The following is a 20332-nucleotide window of genomic DNA, read 5'->3' as shown; positions in this document are numbered from 1 at the left end:
CTACTCAGCCACAAAAAACAATGGTGATCTAGCACCTCTTGTATTACCCTGGATACAGCTGGAGCCCATTCTACTAAGTGAAGTATCACAAGAATGGAAAAACAAGCACCACATGTACTCACCATCGAATTGGTAATAACTGACCAACACTTAAGTGCTCATATAGTAATAACATTCATTGGGTGTCGGGCAGGTGGAGGGGAGGGGATGGTTATGTACACACCTAATGGGTGTGGTGCGCACTGTCTGGGGGATGGACACACTTGAAGCTCTGACTCGGTTGGGGCAAAGGCAATATATGTAACCTAAACATTTGTACCCATATAATATGCTGAAATAAAAAAAATAAAAATAAATAAAAACCAAAGCTCATCTGTTTTTATATAAAAAATGTGTAAGCTCTTTAGTATAGCATTTAGGGTTTTTCATAATCTGGCCCCAATTTCCATTCAAGCCTTCCTACTCTCTCTCAAAGTCTTGTTAAAATATTTCCCCTATGTTCCTCATCTGTCCTGAATTTGAGCACATTGTGTTGTCATTTTTACTAGATGGTGAAATTTTTTTTTTTTTTTTGAGATGGAGTTTTATTATGTTGTCCAAGCTGAACTTGAACTCCTGGGCTTAAGTGATCCTCCCACCTCACTCTCCCAAGTAGCTGGGACTACAGATGCGTGCCACTGTACCTGGATAGATGGTGAGATTTTTGAGGGCACAGGGTTAATCTTGTTAGTCTCTGTATCTCTGAATCCAGAGATGGGGCCTAGCAAGTAGTAGGGGACCAATGAATATTTGTTAAGTGAATGAAGTAGTAAATGAACAGAAGGAAGAGCTCAAAGGGGCCTGGTATATTTAGATAAGGGTTTTTGAAAGGCACACTCCTTGAAGCTGGACCTAGAAAAACAGTAGAGAACCGGGGAAAGGGCATTTGGAGGAGGAAGAGGATTATTATCCTAGGAGATGGAAGAACAAAAGCCCAAGACAGAGAGCAGAGAGTGAAGAAGTCAGCTAGGCTGCAGCTGACTGATGCAATATACCTTTTCACCTACTAGATTTCTCAATTATATTTTCAGCTCCCGGAGGGCAGCGTATTTTGTGTACTCCTTTGTATCCCCTTTCTATTTGATACACAACTCCACAGTCACTGTTCTTACTACCTCATGGTTGTATTTCTTCTCTGTGTTATAACTGTCTGTGCATTTGCATATCTCCCTAGCATTTGCACCATCCCTCTCCTCCCAGCTGCTTGAGGTAGAGGATGAGGTTTTACTTTGCATCTTCCAAGATACCTCGCATAGTGCCTGGCACATGATGGGTGCTCAGCAAATATTTTTGATCTACCATTTGTTGATCCGATTTCAGAGTACCACAAGGATATTTGTGTGCAACTGTGTATTGTGACACAAAACTTATATATGCCTTCATACTGTGTAGTCTATTTTTGGCGATTTTCATTAAAATGTTATTTTATTGTACCTGGAAGACTGTCATTTCAATTTTCTTCTTTGTTCCTTCTTGGATGACTCACCTCTCCTAAACTAGAAGGATATGACAGAAGGGATTCACAAAGGGTTTGGACAAATTTATGAATGACATAGTCATAAATGTCTGGGTATAAGACGTCAGGAGCCTGCAAAGGGGAAGGAGAGAACTTGCATTTCAAAAGTGCCTGTTAGGTGCCAGGAACTATGTGTTAGGTACTTGACAGACATTGTATCTCATTTAATCTTACAGAGTATTTCAGTATAAAGTCAGAACATCTCTCCATCTATAAGGACAAGTTCACATCCATTCAGGCACATAGCTTCTCCAGGTAGCAGAGGAATATTTACCTTTGTTAAAATTTTATCAATCTTTTACACAGATGAATCTTTGGATTTGCTTTTGCTTCTTAGGAACAGAACATTCATTCTCAATTCATGCTTCTACAGCTTAAAACTCCTTTCTGACATAACTTGATCAGTTTTTAAAGTCCCAGAGCTTTAAATTACAATGCAATCTGAGATATTCCCACAGCAATAACAGTGATTACATTTGTTCCTAGCACTTACCTTTATATTTCATTAAGCTTCCAAAATACTGAATAAAGGTAAGCCAAGTCAAGAAAAGAGACTTCTATTAACTCTGACACCAGCAAATTGTCTCAAATTATCGCGTGCCTTCTATTTGTATTCTAGACATGTTGAATGGTTTTTCTAAGATATATATTATACCTTACCTGAGGTTAGAAGAAAATTGGTAGAAAATTAGTTTAAGTTGTTCTAATTTTTTAAAAATAATAGCAACTTTAAAAAGCATAATGCTCCCAAGTATACAGCTTCTGAATCTGGCAGAAATCATAACATTATAACCAAAGCGGCATCCCTAATCTTTGGGAAATAGCTTGAGAAGGTGGAGTTGCATGTACTGATTTGTTATTTTAAGTTACCCAGTCTAAGGTCTGCAGCTATACATCCTGATCTTTGATAACATGCTTCCTGTTGAGGTGGGGGATGGTGGGTGGGAATAAAAGGGGTATGCCTTTGGATTAAGGATTATCAGCACACTTAAAGGTCTCAGACAACTTTCTATTTACTTGTTTTGGGAAAACCAGAACAGATATCTTTGCTCTGGAAAATGTAAAGCCCATCACTTATGACTAAAGAAATGGCAAGGGCTCAAATGACATGTTTCACATATTGGATGGTCCTGTCCCAACCTCTGTGTGCCACGAATTGCTGGAAAAACACCAGACCTATATTTGTAGTCATTATGTGTTTCTTAAATTTTATATTAGTCAAAAGAAAACTGAGAGACCAGGACTACCACCAAAGAACATGTGCTACATACCAGCTATGGGACTTCTAAAAAATAGATGAGAACCCAGCTTATACATTTTAAAAATAGTCCCTTCCTTTTTGAGGGGATGAAAATATGCACATATTCCAAAGAGTTCTTTGTGTGAACAGGTGACTCCTTCCCACAGTCTCTGTAATTAATTGAGAAATTAAAGTTGGTTGGCCTTTGAGATCTCTTGTAAAAAAAAGGCAGAAGGTCTTGGATATTTTGGAACAAGAGTCCACTATTCTGCCAAGACAGTGTGTTATTGTTATTGAAGTGTCTCTCAACAAAACAGTATTGAGTGGTGAGGACGTGATTTTGATTAGGTGGAATGACTCAGCTCTTCCCCTTAAAGAAGAGAGGACTTGTCAGAGTCTTACTTACCTCATGATCTGGGATCTCAGAGGATAGTGTTTTCCCTAGGATGACCCCGGTCAAGTATGTCCAGCATCGAGCCGTGTTGGCAAGGTTATAGCCTCCTGTCTCCATCAAGAATTGTGAAGTTAGGAAAGAATAGTCACAAAACAGCAGGAGAGGGAAAAGGGGTAAGGAAGGAGAGAAAAATGTTTTAATAGAAGGGCTAAAAATACAACTCCAACTTGTAGAATTTCACCTAAATATCAATTTATGATTTTCTTTTTTTGTAAAGACAGGATCTCACTATGTTGCCCAAGCTGGACTCGAAATCTTGGCCTCAAGCAATCCTCCTGCCTTGGCCTCCCAAAGTGCTGGGATTACAGGTGTAAACTACTGTACCCAGCCCCTTTATGATATTTTAAAACTACCTAATAGGTAGACTTTGGTGGACAATCAGGTCATGTACAGTGTAGAACTGGGAAGTCCAAGTTCTACAAAGATTAAAGAGACTCTCATCTCCCAACAAATATGCAGCTGAGGAATCCAAGGTCCTCAAATTCCAACAAGAGACATTGGCAAGACTGGGATTCCCAGAAGCCAGATCTCTTGATGTGACCTACCCAATGGAAATAGTTCTGTGATGAATTTTGCAACAATTCTATAAAATGACTGCTGGATGTGATTTGCATTTTAAAGCGATTGGCAGATCTAGCCCTAAAAGCATCCAGGAAAGAGAAAAGGAAAGTTCTGACAGAAACAGACTTCCTTCTTTTAATATCAGCATTCCTTTTCACCACAAAACATAGGCCTGGTGGCAGAGGTCAAAGAAAGTGAGATGAGGAAAGGACCGTTGATTGACACTCTGACCCATCTCGTCAGGTCCTGTCACAGTCACCCAGCAGTCATATTATATTGGCTAATAATCAGCATATTTTTGTGCTGAATAGATGTGCTCTGCCATGCAAGCACTAGAACAGTGGCCTTTAGCTAAATTCCAACAGTGTAAGGGTAAAATGGAATGATTTCCTAACCTCAATGCAGCCTAAGGGAAATAGAATCTGGTCTATTTTAGGTAGGGTGACCATACAAATTATCATCCAAAATGGTATACTTTCAAGAATAAAAGAGGACACTATTAATCTTTACACTGGGATAACATGTATAAACTGGGACATATGATCACCCTTTTCTTAAGCGTTTCTACTACTTGGGAGGTCAGGGATGCTGGGGCTTTTGAAATGTCTTTTAGGCTTCAGTGGGGTCCACTGTGTGGCCATCTTTACTAGTTGTCTATGTGTTAATAGTAGCTGAGAATTTCAGTTAAATTGTATAGGTATTACTTTAAATACTCCTGACATGGAAAGATGTGAATTTACAAGATAGACTTATTTGGCATGATTATTTAATTTCAAAAAGAGTCATTATAGGTTTTGCTTAAGTATGAGCTGTCTCCGGTGTACATATAATATGACTTGATTTGGAGAAGTTTGATTAATGCACAAGGATTTTCAGGAATACACATATTATATAAGAAGAGATATATATTCAAAAGCCAAAACTTTGGGCTGAGAAAGCAAAAAAGCTTTAGAAAATGCTAACAGGCTCTTTAAGTAAAGGTTGTAGCCTCAAACAAAAGATGTATGTTGTATAAAGGTACTTTCTTTCCCCCTAGCTGTACCTGTATCATAATCACCATTCTTAGTGCCATCAAGCAAAGTAATATGTCATGCAGTGCTTATCAATTTTATCTTTTTCTTGATTTAAAGTTAATATATTTCTCACCAGCTTTTCATAAGAGATTATCTCTTATAAGCACCTTTAATTTTGATCCCTGTAGGGTCTGAGGCTGCCAAAAGACCAGGCCTGTGCATTTGTGTTGAATGCTCACTTATTTACATAAGGCCTCCCTATGATTTCCCCTAATTTGATTTTTCCAACAGGTTGACAAAACAACCAACTATTAGCTCTTCTATAACGTATGCATTTTAAGCTCAATCTGCGTGACCATGTTATTTTAATACACAAATCCATTCATCCAATGAAATAAAGATGGTTCCTGGTAGGTGGACAGAAGAGTCTAAGCAGGGCATCTTCAAAGGTCATTGTGAAAAGTTCCTTTCTCAAATGTATAAATGCTTCTATTGAATAGACCAAGCTTTCTGTTGGTTAAGTAATACCATTATCAGTACACACTAAAGGCAAGAATGTCCAAGAGACTCTTTGGATCTCTCAATTTTGCTTCAAATCCATAACAAATCCATGATTTTTGGGGGGAGAGTCATTCTTGAATTCAGCTCGGGTATTTAATTAATTCATGTGTTTGCTACTTATATGTCAGTTGAGTTAGAATTTTAGTAGTATGTTTCCAAAAGATGATTATTAGAACTGAGAATCAAAGACTACACTGAGAGAAGATGGATCAAAGTCTATTGGGGTTAACATCCTCTATTCTTAAGATCTGATGTAACTTTTAACCAAAGGACCTTTGCTCCAGAAATTGAAACTTAGACTTCAGAAGGCCAAGGAGTCAATGCACATGCCAAGCTGAGGAGAAGTGTGTCAGAGTACTTCCTTATGTTGAACTGTGGAGGTGGCAGATTTCATTGACTCAGGCTTCTGGGCCATAGGCAGGTTGGTATTATCCAATCTGAGAAAGCCAAGTGTTTCAAGTTCCGTGCCAATGGACAATATGTGGAGGAAGGTCAACAAATGCTCTTGTTAACCTTCCTTTGTACTCACCTCCTCCCAAAATGAGTGTTGCCAATTGCCACTGAAGGATGTATTTAAGACACTTGCCAATTCCCACAGGAGTCATGTTAAAGGAGCACATGGGATCTCCAGCTATTGTGTCAGCTCCCAGCTGTAAGACCACTGCTTTGGGATTAAAGGCTTGGTATACCTCCTTTAGTACACTGTAAAAAGGAGAAAAGATACAAAATATCAGAAAAATATAGGTCAATTTTGTCTAGGGGTAGTGGTGGTAGTAGGGTGAGTTGGAGATATAGTTGAATCAGGAAATAGTTAAAGAAAAAAATCATAACCTGTCAAACTCATCAAATTTTCTATCTAAAATGAGTGAATCAGACTATATATAAATGATACTTCAATAAACCTGACTTACAAAAAAAATTCCCCCTACCTCCACCCTCACCAATGAACAAATTTGCCTTTCTGTTTTAAAACTCAGAATTTCTTGAAATATTCATGTTAATTTTACTTCAACAGCCACAGGACATAGCATACACATTTACTCCATTGTAAAATCTGGGAAAATAACATGTATGCATTGAATAGTTATTAAAGGTCCTTTATGATAACTTAAGATTGTGACCATACTTGGAGTTAACACCTGGTTATCAGTGGGGGCTGGGGGTGAGGAGTACATGCTTTGAAAGCATAGATTTTATCAGCTTACTTTTTATTATGCAAACGGACTAGAGGGTTATGAAATACAGTCCTCCCCAGTGCATATGTAGCCAGGGTATTATAAGGAAGGGAACTGTAACAACTGATCTAAAGTTATAAATCTGAAAACACCCTAAAGAACAAATTGTAGTGGGTAACAATAAGCATAATTTTGGTAGAATCATTCAATGCTATTCAATCAACCTAACTGCTTTTTTTGATAGTTAGAAACCTTATAGACGAAAAGGAAGATGTCAATGTGACAGATGACCTTAGTCAGGATTCCAATATTATCATTAATTGAACATTGACAATGTCCAGAGTGCATTCCTAGGAGTTATAAGGTCCCTACTCTCAAGGGGCTTACAATCTACTTTCCAGACAAAACATATACCAGTCCTCAAGGGCCTGAGTAACTCTTACAGAGACATATAAACAAGTGCAAATTAACATACTTCAGAATTGAGAAAATACAGAGTCAAAAAGTGATCAAAATGTTGAGGTTAATGACCCCCTCATAATCAACATGTCAAATTACACCAGTGCAGCAAAACCAGAAAAATCCCAGATCCTTCTGAAACTGCAAAAGGAATTCAGGAACATAAAATGCTGTCCTCCCAAATTCGTATGTAACCAGGGTATTGAAACTATTGAATAATGCTCAGCCACAGAGGCATTCTTTGACTCAAAGGACTGTTTTGTTTTGATTCCTCATCTACACAAATATTGAGTGATCATAGAGATTATAAGGATATTATAAAAATTATGACATGTGGTCCTTAATACAAGGATACTTGGGTCTATTCTGTCTTTCATGTGCTTATCTCCTGGGTGCAGAGGGAAGATAAGCCACCTGAATAGTTTAGACAACATTTATTGAACATCTACATGTACAGAGCACCCCATAAGCTGCTGCTGGGAGACACAGAGGAAGGTGTGATGTGTGTTCTAAAAAGGTTTCTAGTAAGGGAGGGTAGAGGGAGGCAAGCAAGACTAATGTTCTCTTCATTCATTCTTTCCCTCACTTACTACACATTTACTGAATGCTCACTGTGAACTTAGCATGTAACTGCACCGGACACTGCGGGAATAAAGATAACTGTGGCACAGCTCCTATCTTCATGTAGCCCAGAATAGAGGGAAAGACACAGACTATGTCAATAAATAATTAAAGTACAATGATAAATGAAGTATCAGAGATGGCAAAGAGGAAGGAGTAATCAACTTTTCCAGAAGATGTTAGAAAAGGCTCTACAGAGGTAACTCTTGACTTAGGTCCTAAAAGATGAGAAGAACTACAACGAGCCAACTCTCAAGATGGCTAAAATGAAAACAATGGTAACAACAATTCCTGGTGAGGATGTGGAGAAACTATCTCACATATCTTGCTGGTGGGAATGTAAAATGGTATGGCCACTCTGGAGAATAGTTTGGCAGTTCCTGTCAAAACTATTAATAAAAACAGACTTATCACATGACCCAGCAATTGCACTCATGGGCAATTTACTCCAGAGAAATTAAAACTTATTTTCAGGTAGGAACTTGTACATGAATGTTTATAGCAGCTTTATTTGTAATAAACCGAAAACTGGAAACAACTCAGATGTAGTTCAACAGGTACATCCATACCACGGGAATATTGGTCATCAATAAAAAGGAACAAACTATTGATACATGCAAAAAATTTGGATGGCTCTCAAGGGAATTATGCTGGTGATATAAGGCCAATCTGAAAAGAATATATATTGTATGATTCCATTTATATTACATTTGTGAAATAGTAACTATAGAGATGGAGAATGGATTAGTGGTTGCCAAGGGTTAGGGATGGGTGTAGCTATAAAGGGGTAGCACAAGGGAGCCCTTTGATAGTGGTACAATTCTGTGTCTTGATTGTGGTTGTTATGAAAGGCTACACGTGTGATAAAACTGCATAGAGCTGTTCTCTCTCTCTCTTCTCTCTCTCTGCACCCCCAACCATGAGTGCATGTATAACTGGTGAAATCTGAGTAAGCTCTATGGATTGCTCCAGTGTCTATTTTTTGATTTTGATGCTGTACTGTATTTGTGCAAGATGCCAACATTGGAGGAGGCTGGAAGAAGGAGGCATAGGACTTCCCTGTACATTTCTTTGGAACTTCGTACGAATCTGCGATTATTTTGCAATGAAAAGTTTTTTAAAAAGGTATAGCAGTTCATAGGCATGTGGGGTGAAGGTAGGGGAGCTGAAGGCAGGGATGGCTGTAGGGGTTACTGGTAGGGGACAAGGTTCAGAGAGGGAAGTGCATATGCAGGAGCAAGAGGGGGTGAAACAGGGAGTGGTGGGATGAGGCTAGAGAAGCAAATGTGGGCTACAAATGCCAGGCAGGTGAATGAGTTTGGACTTTTGCTTAAAGGGTATGAAATGTTTCAAACGTGTGTGTGTGTGTGTGTGTGTGTGTGTGTGTGTGTGTGTGTGTGTGTGTGTGTGTTGGGGGCGTGATTAGATTTCCATTTTAAAGATACTAGAGTCCTAGTGTAGTATACCTACTTTAAAGGTTGATCAGGGCTTTTGCAACAATATAGGCCAATGACAGCAAGGATGGGGAGGAAGAGATGGACTTGGGAGATATTTCCAAGGCAGCATTGCTAGGGTTAATGTAGAGTGACCCACAAGAAAAGCATATACATATAACATTCATGAGCATTTGGTAATTAGGAGAAAGGAAAGGATAAAGGCGGGCAGGTGTTTCTGGAATACTTGTTTTAATTATAGCCAGTTAGGGAAAACAAGTTCTCAAGGAGTTCTGATCAAGAGGGCTCTGGATGTGTAGAGAAAAGGGTAATTATAATAGAAGCTTTGAAAAAGGTAGGGTATTTTGTACATGGTGCAAATTTCAAAGCAACTGAAGTAAGGACAGAGGGCTGGATGGTGGACATTCTTGAATCAAGACTGCAAGTTTTCATTTGATTTGATAGTCAAATGGGAGCCACTGGATAGGTATGAGGTAAGTACTGATGTTGCTAAAAAATTATGCTTAGGAACTTTGCTTTTTTGCTCACATGTAAGGCCAAAGTGAGAAAGTATGGAGGCAGAGGGGGTTGGCGAAAAGGGTACTGAAGCATTCTAGGCATGAGGGCATGAAGGTAAGGTAGATTTGGAAAAAATTTTCAGAGCTAGGTGACTGAGTAGGGGTGGAGGGTTAAAGGAGAAAACACACTGTGTCCATTCCCCCAGAATTCCCAGGAGAAGAAAAGTTAACCTTTTCAGGAACTGCTAGACTATTTTCAACAGTGGCTACACCATTTTACATTCCCATCAGCAATGTATGACGGTTCCAATTTCTCCATATCCTCGCCAACACTTGTATTTTCTGTTTTGTTCTATTTTCAATTAATTATAGCCATCCTAGTAGGTGTGAAGTGGTACTTCATTGTGGTTTTGATTTGCATTTTCCTGATTATTACTGAAGTTGAATATCTTTTAATGTGCTTGTTAGACATTTGTATATCTTCTTTAGAGCAGCAATATCTATTTCAATCTTTGGCCCATTTTTAAAATGGGCTGTCTTTCTATTAATGAATTGTAAGAGTTCTTAATATATTCTAAATGAAGTCCCTTATCAGATATATGATTTGCAAATATTTACTCCCATTCTGTGGGCTATCTTTGCACTTTCTTGATAGTGTCATTTGGAGCACAAAAGTTTTTAATTTTGACAAAATCCAATTTAATTATTTTTTCTTTTGTTGCTTATGTTTCTGATGTCATATCTGAGAGACCATTACTTATTTGAAGGTCATGAAAAGTTACATCTGTGTTTTCTTCTAAAGAGTTTTATAGTTTTAGCTTTTACATTTAGGTCTCTGATCTACTTTGAGTTAATTTTTGTACATGGTGTGAAGTAAGAGTCCAACTTTATTCTTTTGCATGTTTATATCCAGTTGTCCCAGCATCATCTGTTGAAAAGACTGTCCTTTCCCCCACTGAATGGGCTTAGCTCCTTTATGTAAAATCAATTGACTGTAAATGTGTTTTTTTCTATACTCTGAACTCTGTTCCATTGATTTATATGTCTGTCCCCATGCCAGCAGCATACTGTCTTGATTACTGTAGCTTTGTAATAAGTTTTGAAGTTGGGATGTGTGAGTTTTCCAATTTTGTCCTTCCTTTTCAAGATTGATTTGGCTAATCTGGGTTCAGTTTCCACATAACTTTTAGGATCAGCCTGTCAATGTGTGCAGAAGTCAGCTGTTATTTACAGCTCCATTTTGACCATGCCAAATCTCTCATCTTACCTCTTCTATTCCGTCTCTGTTAGTGCTATCCATTTTTTCAGTCACCCATCTTCAAAACTATGAAGCCCTTTCTGATTCCTCCTTTTTCCTGTTCCTCTTCAATTACCAGTCTTTCACCAATCTCTCTCCCATTCCTTCCTTCCCACTCCCACTGCTGCGCTCTAATCTAGCCCTTATGACCTCCTTTGTGGATCACACCAATAGCTTCCTAAATAGTTTCTCTGCCTCAAGTCTCTTCCCTTCCCAGTCCTTTACACAACTACTATCAGATTAATTTTCCTTAGGGATAGTTTTGATCAAGTCACTTCCTTACTCAAAAATCTTCAATGTCCCTTGGTTGTCTTTAGACAATGCTTAAAATTCTTAGGCTATGATCCAAAGACCTTCATGATCTGACTCTGGCCTACTTTTTAAATCTTATTTTTTGATAACTCCTTAACCTATATTATTCTTTAGGCAAACTGAACTCTCTCCATTGTTTACCTCACTCACCTTGCATTTTCCTGCAAGTAATCTTTTTGCCCTGTACTTCCTTGTGCCTGAAAGTCACCTCTGTACATCTCTGTCTCATACCCATTCTTTAAAGCCTAGCTCAAATTTTATCTCCTCCATGAATGAAAATGATAATAATGACAACAGCTAAAATTTATTGAGCACTGTGTTTAAAACAGAGCACTGTTCTATGTACTTTATATGAATTATCTCATTTAACCCTCATAACAATTCATAAGTGGTATGGTTTGGATATGATTTGTTTGGCCCTGCCAAGTCTCATGTTAAAATTTGATCCAAAAAAGTTGGAGATGGGCCTGGTGGAAGGTGTTTGGGTCATAGGAGTGGATTCTTCATGAATGGCTTGGTGCTGTTCTCATAGGAGTGAGTGAGTTTTTGCTCTTAGTTCTGGTGAGACCTGGTTGGATTTTTTTTTTTTTTCAGGCAGACTTTTGCTCTGTCGCCTGGGCTAGAGTGCCGTGGCATCGGCCTAGCTCACAGCAACCTCAAACTCCTGGGCTCAAGCAATCCTACTGCCTCAGCCTCCCGAGTAGCTAGGACTACAGGCACATGCCACCACACCCGGCTAATTTCTTTCTATTTTTAGTAGAGATGGGGTCTCGTTCTTGCTCAGGCTGGTCTCAAACTCCTGAGCTCAAGCGATCCTCCTGCCTCAGCCTCCCAGAATGCTAGGATTACAGGCGTAAGCCACTATGCCTGGTCTGGTTTTTTTTTTTAATTATGTAAAAGCATGTTTAATCAATTAAAATGGGATGTCTGTAGTAGCAAAGATGTGAAATCAACCCAAGTACCCATCAGTTCATGAGTGGATTAATAAAATGTGGTATATGTATACCATGGCGTACTATTCAGCCATGGAAAAGATGAATTAATACCTTTTGCAACAATCTGGTTGGAACTGGAGACCATTCTCTTAAGTGAAGTGCCTCAAGAGTGGAAAAACAAACACCACATGTACTCCCTATTAAATTGGAACTGACCAATGAGCACACGTGTGCACAGAGGGAAATGAAACTCAGTGGAAATCAACTAAGGGAGAGGAGGGAGGAGGGGAGGGACAAAAACCTACCTAATGGGTACAATGAACACTACTTGGGTGATGGACACACCCTTAGCCGGGACTCAAGCATTATAGAAGTGATCCATGTAACCTAGAACATTTGTACCCCCTTAATATTTTGAAATAAAAAAAGAGATCTGGTTGTTAAAAAGAGTCTGGCACCTCCCTCCCCTTTCTCTTGCCTTCTCTCTCACCACGTGATCTGCACGCGCAGCTCCCCTTTGCCTTCCACCACGAGTGGAAGTAACCTGAGTCCCTTGCCAGCAACAGATACTGGCGTCAGATGCAGACTTCGTGTACAGCCTGTAGAACTATGAGTCAAATTAACCTCTTTTCTTTATAAATTACCCAGCCTCAGGTACTCCTTTATAGGAACACAAATTAACTAAGACAATAAGATAGGTATTATTTTAAATTCTATTTTATAGATGGGGAAACTATAACACAGAGAGGTTAAGAAATCTGTACAAGATCACACAGCTATGAAGTGGCAGAGCTGGTTTTCAAACCCAGGCAGCCTGGCATCAGAGTCCTGGCTCTAACCCACTACTATATACCTGCTTCCACAACTTACTGAGCTACTGTGCATCAGGCACTGTGCCAGCCACTTCACCCACATTAGTTTATCTAACAGCAGCAGCAGCCACAGCTTTACTGGGAAGAGTGTTAATCTTGCCAAGCAAGCTTTGATTTCATTATTCCCTCATTTTAAAACCTTCAGTGGCTCCCCAAATGCTTACAGAATATGGTACAAATTTTCGTGGCTAAGAATTCCAGCTCCTCCATGATGTGGTTCCCACCCACTTTTCCAATCTTCTTTGCAACTTCTCCTGCTCATGCATTTTACAGTACAGCCAAACGAAACCACTGCTATCCTTTGTACATAGCTTAGCCTCTCCTGACTTTGATCTTGCTGTACCCTCTGTGTAGAACATCCTTTCCTACAATCTCTGTATATTCACTTGACCCAGATTTTATAAACACACATACACATTCACACACTTCACACGCTTTGTAAAGATATAGTAATTAGCTACCCTTTAGAACACAGATCAAATGTTACCTCTTCAATTAAGCCTTTTCCTGAAGTATTTTCTCCCTTTGAATGCCCACAGCATTCTATCTCTTATGGTTCTTACAAGTTTCTATGTTTCATTTTATTCAAATGTGTGTGAATATGAAAATCAACCTCTATCTATCTATCTAACATTTTAAAATTTCCGCTAACTTCCTTGAGGGTGGAATCAATACTTTATACACAGTAGGCATTCAATAAATAGTCATTAAATGAATAAATGAATGAAATATCACTCCAGATTGCTTTTGGGAAAGTTCCCCTAACCACTGTAACAGTACTGTTTGCTACACTGCAAATCATTAATTTTAGGTTTTGTGAAAGTATAAAATCTCTTACCCAGAAAGGAGGGGGAGGACAGGCATCTCATTACACTACATTAGTAACTTCCCTATAAACACACAAGATACTCATTTGAAATGCAGTTTTCTTGACGGGAAACCTGATCCTTCAGTATTCAGTAGTCTGGTTTTCAGACAAGGCTGTGCAAATGAGGAAGAGAAGCCGCGGCAGCTTTTTCTACAGGCCTGGATTTGGGGGCGGGGGGTCGGTGCTGAGGAGGATAAAAGCCAGGGGTGATGACATTAATGATGCTTTTAGATAACAGAAAAGCCCAAGAACAAAATTGTAGAGTTAATTTCTTTTCTTTTATTCCATCAGGGTAGACCACAGCTTCTACTGTGTGCCATTGGGATCACTCACTGGTACCACTTTACCTCTAATAACAGGGGCTGGATGTGTTTTGTTTGTTATTTAGATGATTAAAATCCTAAAAGATTCATCTCAGGGCAATGGGATGCCACAGTGATGGTGTGACAGTCACCCTGAATCAATGCTGGTGGTAGGTCTGGTAACACCAATTCATCCCTCCAGCGAGGCCTCTGATGGGTACTATCTCTTGACTTTCTAGCCTGCGTATCAGCCTAGACCAGCCTTGTCATCTTCACCTTTTCCAACAAGCACTCTCAGCATCCTCTAGAGACTCCTTCAATAGAGTTTGAAGAAATGAGAAATTCAAAGTTGAAAAACCAAGAAGGGTAGGATGCAGAGGGAGAGAAGACAGAAATATTTGCTACTAATGCTTTGAGCTCCCAAAGTCAGCCTGAGAAAAGTTATTGCCAGCAGCAAAACCTCTTTCTAAGATATAAATTTTAAACCTATTGCATGTGATAGGATTCAGAGCGGGATTGTGTTAAGGACCCAAAGTATCACTAATCAGTCCCAAATGGGAGCTGTTCAACTTTTCATAGGTATGCTTTCTCCAAATTCACTCAATCCTATCTCAACTCAGGTACTGCTGACTCATTCTGCAACAAGTCAAGCTGCTAGGGGACGCAGCATATGGTAAATGCCTCAGTGACTCCTGAATCTCTATTACAAATGGTTCAGGGATGCAGGGAATTGTGGAGGGGGATGGTGGTGGTGGGGGTCCCTGCAGTGGAGGATGATGTGTCATTTTGCTGGGGGCCATAGTTGCTTCTTGGAAATATCCAAAAGGCATTCCATTTCCTATAAGTTTCTTTTTCTGCTTTTAGCATCAGACAAGCTTTACTGATTCCATAAACAACCAAAATACGTAAAACAAAAAACCCAAACCCATAAAATAAAAATAAACCTCAAACCCTTAAACCAACCAACCAACCAACCAGCAAACAACCTCACATCCCTTTTGCTGTTTTAATTTTCACAAGGTAGTTTCTTAACATTTTAAAGGGGCATCTTTTCTCTCACTGCTCAGTCCATTATATAAAAACATAGATTCTAATTGGCATCTCTTTCTAATACGCCTTGTAGTAAGTAATTCTACTCATCAATTATATGTCACCTTGGCAACAGAAAGGGCTGTGCACTATTTTTAGCGTAGTATTACTTATCTCTCGCTATACCTCTTGGAAGTAAACTATTCTCATTCACACAAGGGAAAGTGAGTCATCCAGAATTAAAGGACCTTACCAGCGGCCTGGAGTGAATCGTCAGAGCTAGAATTAGAACACTAATTCTAATTCGAATTCAATGCTCTCGTCACTAAATCCCAACGCTCTCTGGCTCTCTTCATTCTAAAAGGCCAGAAGCCCCAGGAAGCAGAGTATATATTATCTGGGCAGGGGGTAGGGTGGGCGGAGAGGCAGGCTGGTTTGGAGAGTTAAGCTAAAAAACAACACAAAATGGAAGAAGACTTAAAGAATATGAATCCTAAGGCTAGCTGTGCTAATGGCCCTTTATTTGATCTGGGGTAGGTCATTGCACTATGCTCTATAATCACCAGGACTGCTCACAGCGTAGATTGCATTCTGCTTTGTGTCACATCATTTGGGCATATATGTCTCATCTGTCCCCCTTTGCAACTCCCATAGCCCCTAGTTCAGGGAGAACGCTAGGCTTAGAGTCAGATGAACTTGGATCCAGCGTTTGCATGGCAACTTGGACAAATCACTTCTCTGAACCTCAGTTTCCTTCTCTGTCAAACAACATATTCTCTTCCTCACAAGGTTATTGTGAAGATTAAATGATACAACAGTTGTGAAAGTCTTCTCTCAGCACCAGGCATATAGTAAGCACTCCACAATGCTGAATGGATAAATGAATGGCTGTAAGTCAGGCCCTCTGAGTGCTATGTTAGTTCTTTCAGCCCACTAGGATACTGGTGAGTTCAGCGCAGCGCACCAGAGCAGTGACTTCCTGAATAGCGCTCTAATGGTCTCCAAAGGCAGAGAGAAATTTCATAGTGTCACTGCCCGGTTATACCTGTTCTGGGAATACAGTAATTCATTTTCCAGTGCGGCCAATCTATTACCTTTCACCAAACACAAAATTCACTTTAAGAAGGGGCAGAAATACAAGTGCCTTTCTGTTATATAGAGGTTGGGAGAATATATTATTAAAATTGAAACCGACTTCTCTGATTTCTTAGGCAAAAAATCAGATTGGAAGCCAAACAGCTATTTGGCCTTTGCAGACCCTGGATAGTGATGCCCTTGGGGGAAAGGAGAGAGCTGGACTCATTCCAAACTGTAGTTACAACATTTGTGTGTATATTTACTGCTTTTGCTGATGCTCTCTGCACTTAGTTTTTACTCTCTAAGCCTTGAAGAATTCACAATTTACCCAGAGTACAGTTTAATACGTATGGGTAGAAAATATAGGCCTACATCTCTGTTTCTCATTTCCTAATCATATTTTCTACCCTCCCTATATAAGTGATACTTCTTCTTTTTCAATTCAATTGCTTGGCTTTTCGAACTTAGGTGGACAATAATGATTTGTTAACAATAAACATGCCCCTAGCCCTTCCCTCAACCCTTCTTTACCCCTGAGGGCCTCCCTAAGATTCAAAGCTGAAATCCTGCCATATAGTTAGCACCTGGCGCAGCTCATCAAAATATAATATCCTTTCCCAGATGATTGGAAATCTCTGCAATGCCGTCACACAATGAGGTGTGCAAGAAAGAGTTTGGGGATTGATTTTCATCATTAACTTGATATTGCATGGTTTTTGTGGGACTTAAAAAGAAACGCATTTTTATTACTTTTAAGTACTGCACACAGAGAAACTCCAGCTCATCATATTTTAACAGTTATTTTGTTGGGGCAGGATGTATTTTAAACATGCCTATGTTAGAGTGTCTGGTGGATCATTTAGGATCAGTGTCCTGTTGCTTGATGAAATCCAGATCACTTCAATGAAATCCAGATGGGGAAACTGGATCTCTGGCAATGGCTGCCAGATCTTCTCCATATGAAATCTCTCCAGTCTGTATGCAAATTCAAAACTCCATATCCTGGAAATCCCAAACCAATCAAGTGGCGCTCCGCTTCTTAGTTACTGGACTAAACAGAGGGAAGCGATTCATTCTTCCCCGAGGAAATAAGCATTTCTTACATACATCTATCTTGGCACAAAAAGGGCTGGCTAAGCGAATTAATAGTGTAAACAGGACTGCACTGGGGAATGTTTGTCCTACTTAGGAGAATAAACTTTTTATGCACTTTGTGCACATCCACTTACATACAAATAATTGATATGCTAATTACAAATGATTCTTAAAGCCCCTTCCCCCCGAGGTGCTGTACTGTGCTGTTAGTCTAGTTTGAATTACTAGCGTGTCCAGTGCTTGAAAGTAATAAAAATGCATTTAAAAATATCCCATGATTCAGGCTGGCTTTCCTCTAATTAGGCTGAGTTAGTGAGGCTTGCCTATATTTAGATAGGATAGATATTTTTCCACTTCACCACTAACATATTTAAGACGGTCCTCCACCCCTCTCCATACCCCTATCCCTCTCCATCCTCCTCAGGACGCTTGTGCATGGAGCTGCCATGCACAAACCCCTTCTCCTCTGGCTCACTACGCGACGGCCCTTGCATCATCTGTAGGCAAACGAGCTGCCATTTGCTTCTTAACTTGTTAGCTGGTTATTTGATATAGCTTTTTTTGAGGAGTTTTTTCTTTAGTCCTTTAAGTACCAATGGGCATGGCTCTTTCCTGATAGGACAATGGATAACAGTGCACACAGAGCAAAGCCCAGCCAAATGGAGCGTCACACTGTTTCATCAGGTGCTGGACACTGGATTTAACTAAATCACTGTACAGTCCATGTCAACAGAACACAACGGAGCAGCAGCTCATCAGTCCTGGCAGCTGCTAGGTATATGCAACGTCAGGCACAGTTGTTCACAGCCGCAGCATGTTGAAGCAGATTCTAAACAGTAGTTTCTCTAGGCTAGACTGAAGGGACAGAGTAGTGACTAAAGAATATAGGAGGAGGATTAGGGCTGGGGTAGGGGGTGCTTGGTGGAGAGCAGATGAGAGGAATAATAGGAATTTTGATGTTAGAACATCCTATGAAACACAGAGTCAAGTTTGTGATTCTTTTCAGGGCAGCCCTATGTTAAAGGGTGTAATTCTCAAGATTTCCATTTAGGAGCAAGGTCTTCCTGTCTTTAGAGAGTTTCAGAACACGGTCTAGCACCAGAACCTACTCATCTGCTGCCAAAGAATCAGGTCACTTTCTCCAGGGGGCAGTGATCAGTCAGCACTAAGACAGCAGGGAAGATGCACATCAGAGTAACAGAACAAACCCACAGAATTCCAGAAGATTGTCCTCCTTGATGCAAATGAAAAAATATCACCTATGAAGACCTGTTTGCTTGGGGTAGGAAAGGGGGATGACATGGTGGCAGTGTAACAGAGAGAACAGCCTAATAAAGGGTAAAATGTTTTACAAGTTGTCTCTTTAAACACCCTTCCACCTCTTTTTGGGAACTAAAACCTGCATTCTTGCCCAAGGCCAATGATCAGAGGGGCAGGGGAGTGTCCTTTGTACCACAGGAGATGGCTCAACCAAACTGTCTGGGCAGAGGTCACAAGATTGTCTTCACCAGAGATGCCACAGTTAAACAGCAATAACCCAAAGCTGAAAACTCCCTTTACAAGCTCCGTATTTCTCCTTATAGATAGGACAGTGGTACTTTAAGATGAGAGTCAGCCATACTCTTCATTTGCTGGCAAATTGACAAACTTCTCTTTCCTTCTCCTGAAACCACTTGTCTTCATTCTTCTGATGCAGCCTTGAGGACAAGTGCTGAACTTTCCATAACAGCAGGGCTACTTGGTGTAGTTTAGGAATTGGTTATGAAAGACACTGGTTGAGAGGGTAGGAGAAGAATACTATAAGAATGGTCCCTCTAACCATCTGGATTTAAAGCCTTAAGGATTAGGTGAGGGAAAACCCTAGTTCTCCACTGCAACCTTAAACAAGTCTTGAGGGCTGGCAAGGTGAGCTCACTGACTGAGGGTTCAGGACAACTCGGATAATGAAACACAGTAACCCCCTCCTCCAATTTAGCCTACATTCAGAGGCACTTAATGCCTTTTGAATTTAATATGTTAAAAGACGTGTCAAACTAGGAATAATAAATGAATGGCCCACTTTGGCCTCATTTCTACCTATGGCTAACATTAACAGTGAATTTAATTAGTGTCTGAGTCATCCATTTTCCAGAAACAATAGGTAATTTTACATCTGCCATATCACAGAGAGGCAGGATAGAAGTTTATCAAATAGAATGAAAGCATTTAACACAAATACCTTACAGAGGGCTGAGTTCAAAGTGCAAGTCTTATAAAATGACTTAGCAGCTTCTTTTACCTTTATCATTGGGCCAAAGTGAGCTAGTGATTATCAAGGTAGTGTAGCTGTGACCAACTGAAATGAGCTAGAATAAATTTGTAAAGAATTTTTACCAGCTCTCAGATTGTAAGGAAAATGAGGATGAAGATGGAAAGCCATATAACTATTTGTTCTCAAATGTAAATTTCCAGAGAGTTCACCCCTTTTCATCAAATGGAAGAATTTTTAAAAATTTGTATTGCTTAAGATATTTATTTATGAATATGTGTGTGTATGTGTTGCTTTTGGCACATCATCAAGCCCAAAGGAGTAAATCATAATTGTCGTGTTCTCCTTCACTAGGGGCCTACCTGCTTCTAAAACTGAATGATAAGAAGTCTCAGAGTCCCAAGTGGAAGACAAATTCTAAATGACTTATCGTTATAATGAAAGCAAAACCTATCATCATTAAAACATTTCTTCTTTAAATATTAACATTAAAAATCAATAGTGGTATATGTGTACCATGGCCAGCCACAAAAAACAATGGGGAACTAGCACCTGTTGTATTATCCTGGATAGAGGTGGAGTTCATTCTACTAAGTGAAGTATCACAAAAATGAAAAACAAGCACCACATGTACTCACCATCAAATTGGTATTAACTGATCAACACATAAGTGCACATATAAGAATAACATCTATTGGATGTTGGGC

The 20332-nt window shown here is 39.6% G+C and overlaps 1 protein-coding gene across 2 annotated transcripts in view; it reads right to left on the bottom strand.

The window, feature by feature from the left end:
* Positions 1-20332, bottom strand: part of HDAC8 (histone deacetylase 8) — a 233686-nt gene that overhangs the window by 128737 nt on the left and 84617 nt on the right. For both annotated transcript variants that reach the window (XM_012643780.1, XM_012643787.1), the window contains 2 exons: positions 5914-6086; positions 3202-3296 (listed from right to left, as the gene is read on the bottom strand). In XM_012643780.1, the coding sequence (XP_012499234.1) occupies positions 3202-3296; positions 5914-6086 (268 nt within the window). The remainder of the gene's footprint in view (positions 1-3201; positions 3297-5913; positions 6087-20332) is intronic.

Source organism: Propithecus coquereli, unplaced genomic scaffold, assembly GCF_000956105.1.
Source record: "Propithecus coquereli isolate 6110/MARCELLA unplaced genomic scaffold, Pcoq_1.0 Scaffold101, whole genome shotgun sequence".
In the NCBI taxonomy this organism is placed as follows: domain Eukaryota; kingdom Metazoa; phylum Chordata; class Mammalia; order Primates; family Indriidae; genus Propithecus; species Propithecus coquereli.
This window is presented reverse-complemented; position numbering and strand designations above follow the sequence as displayed.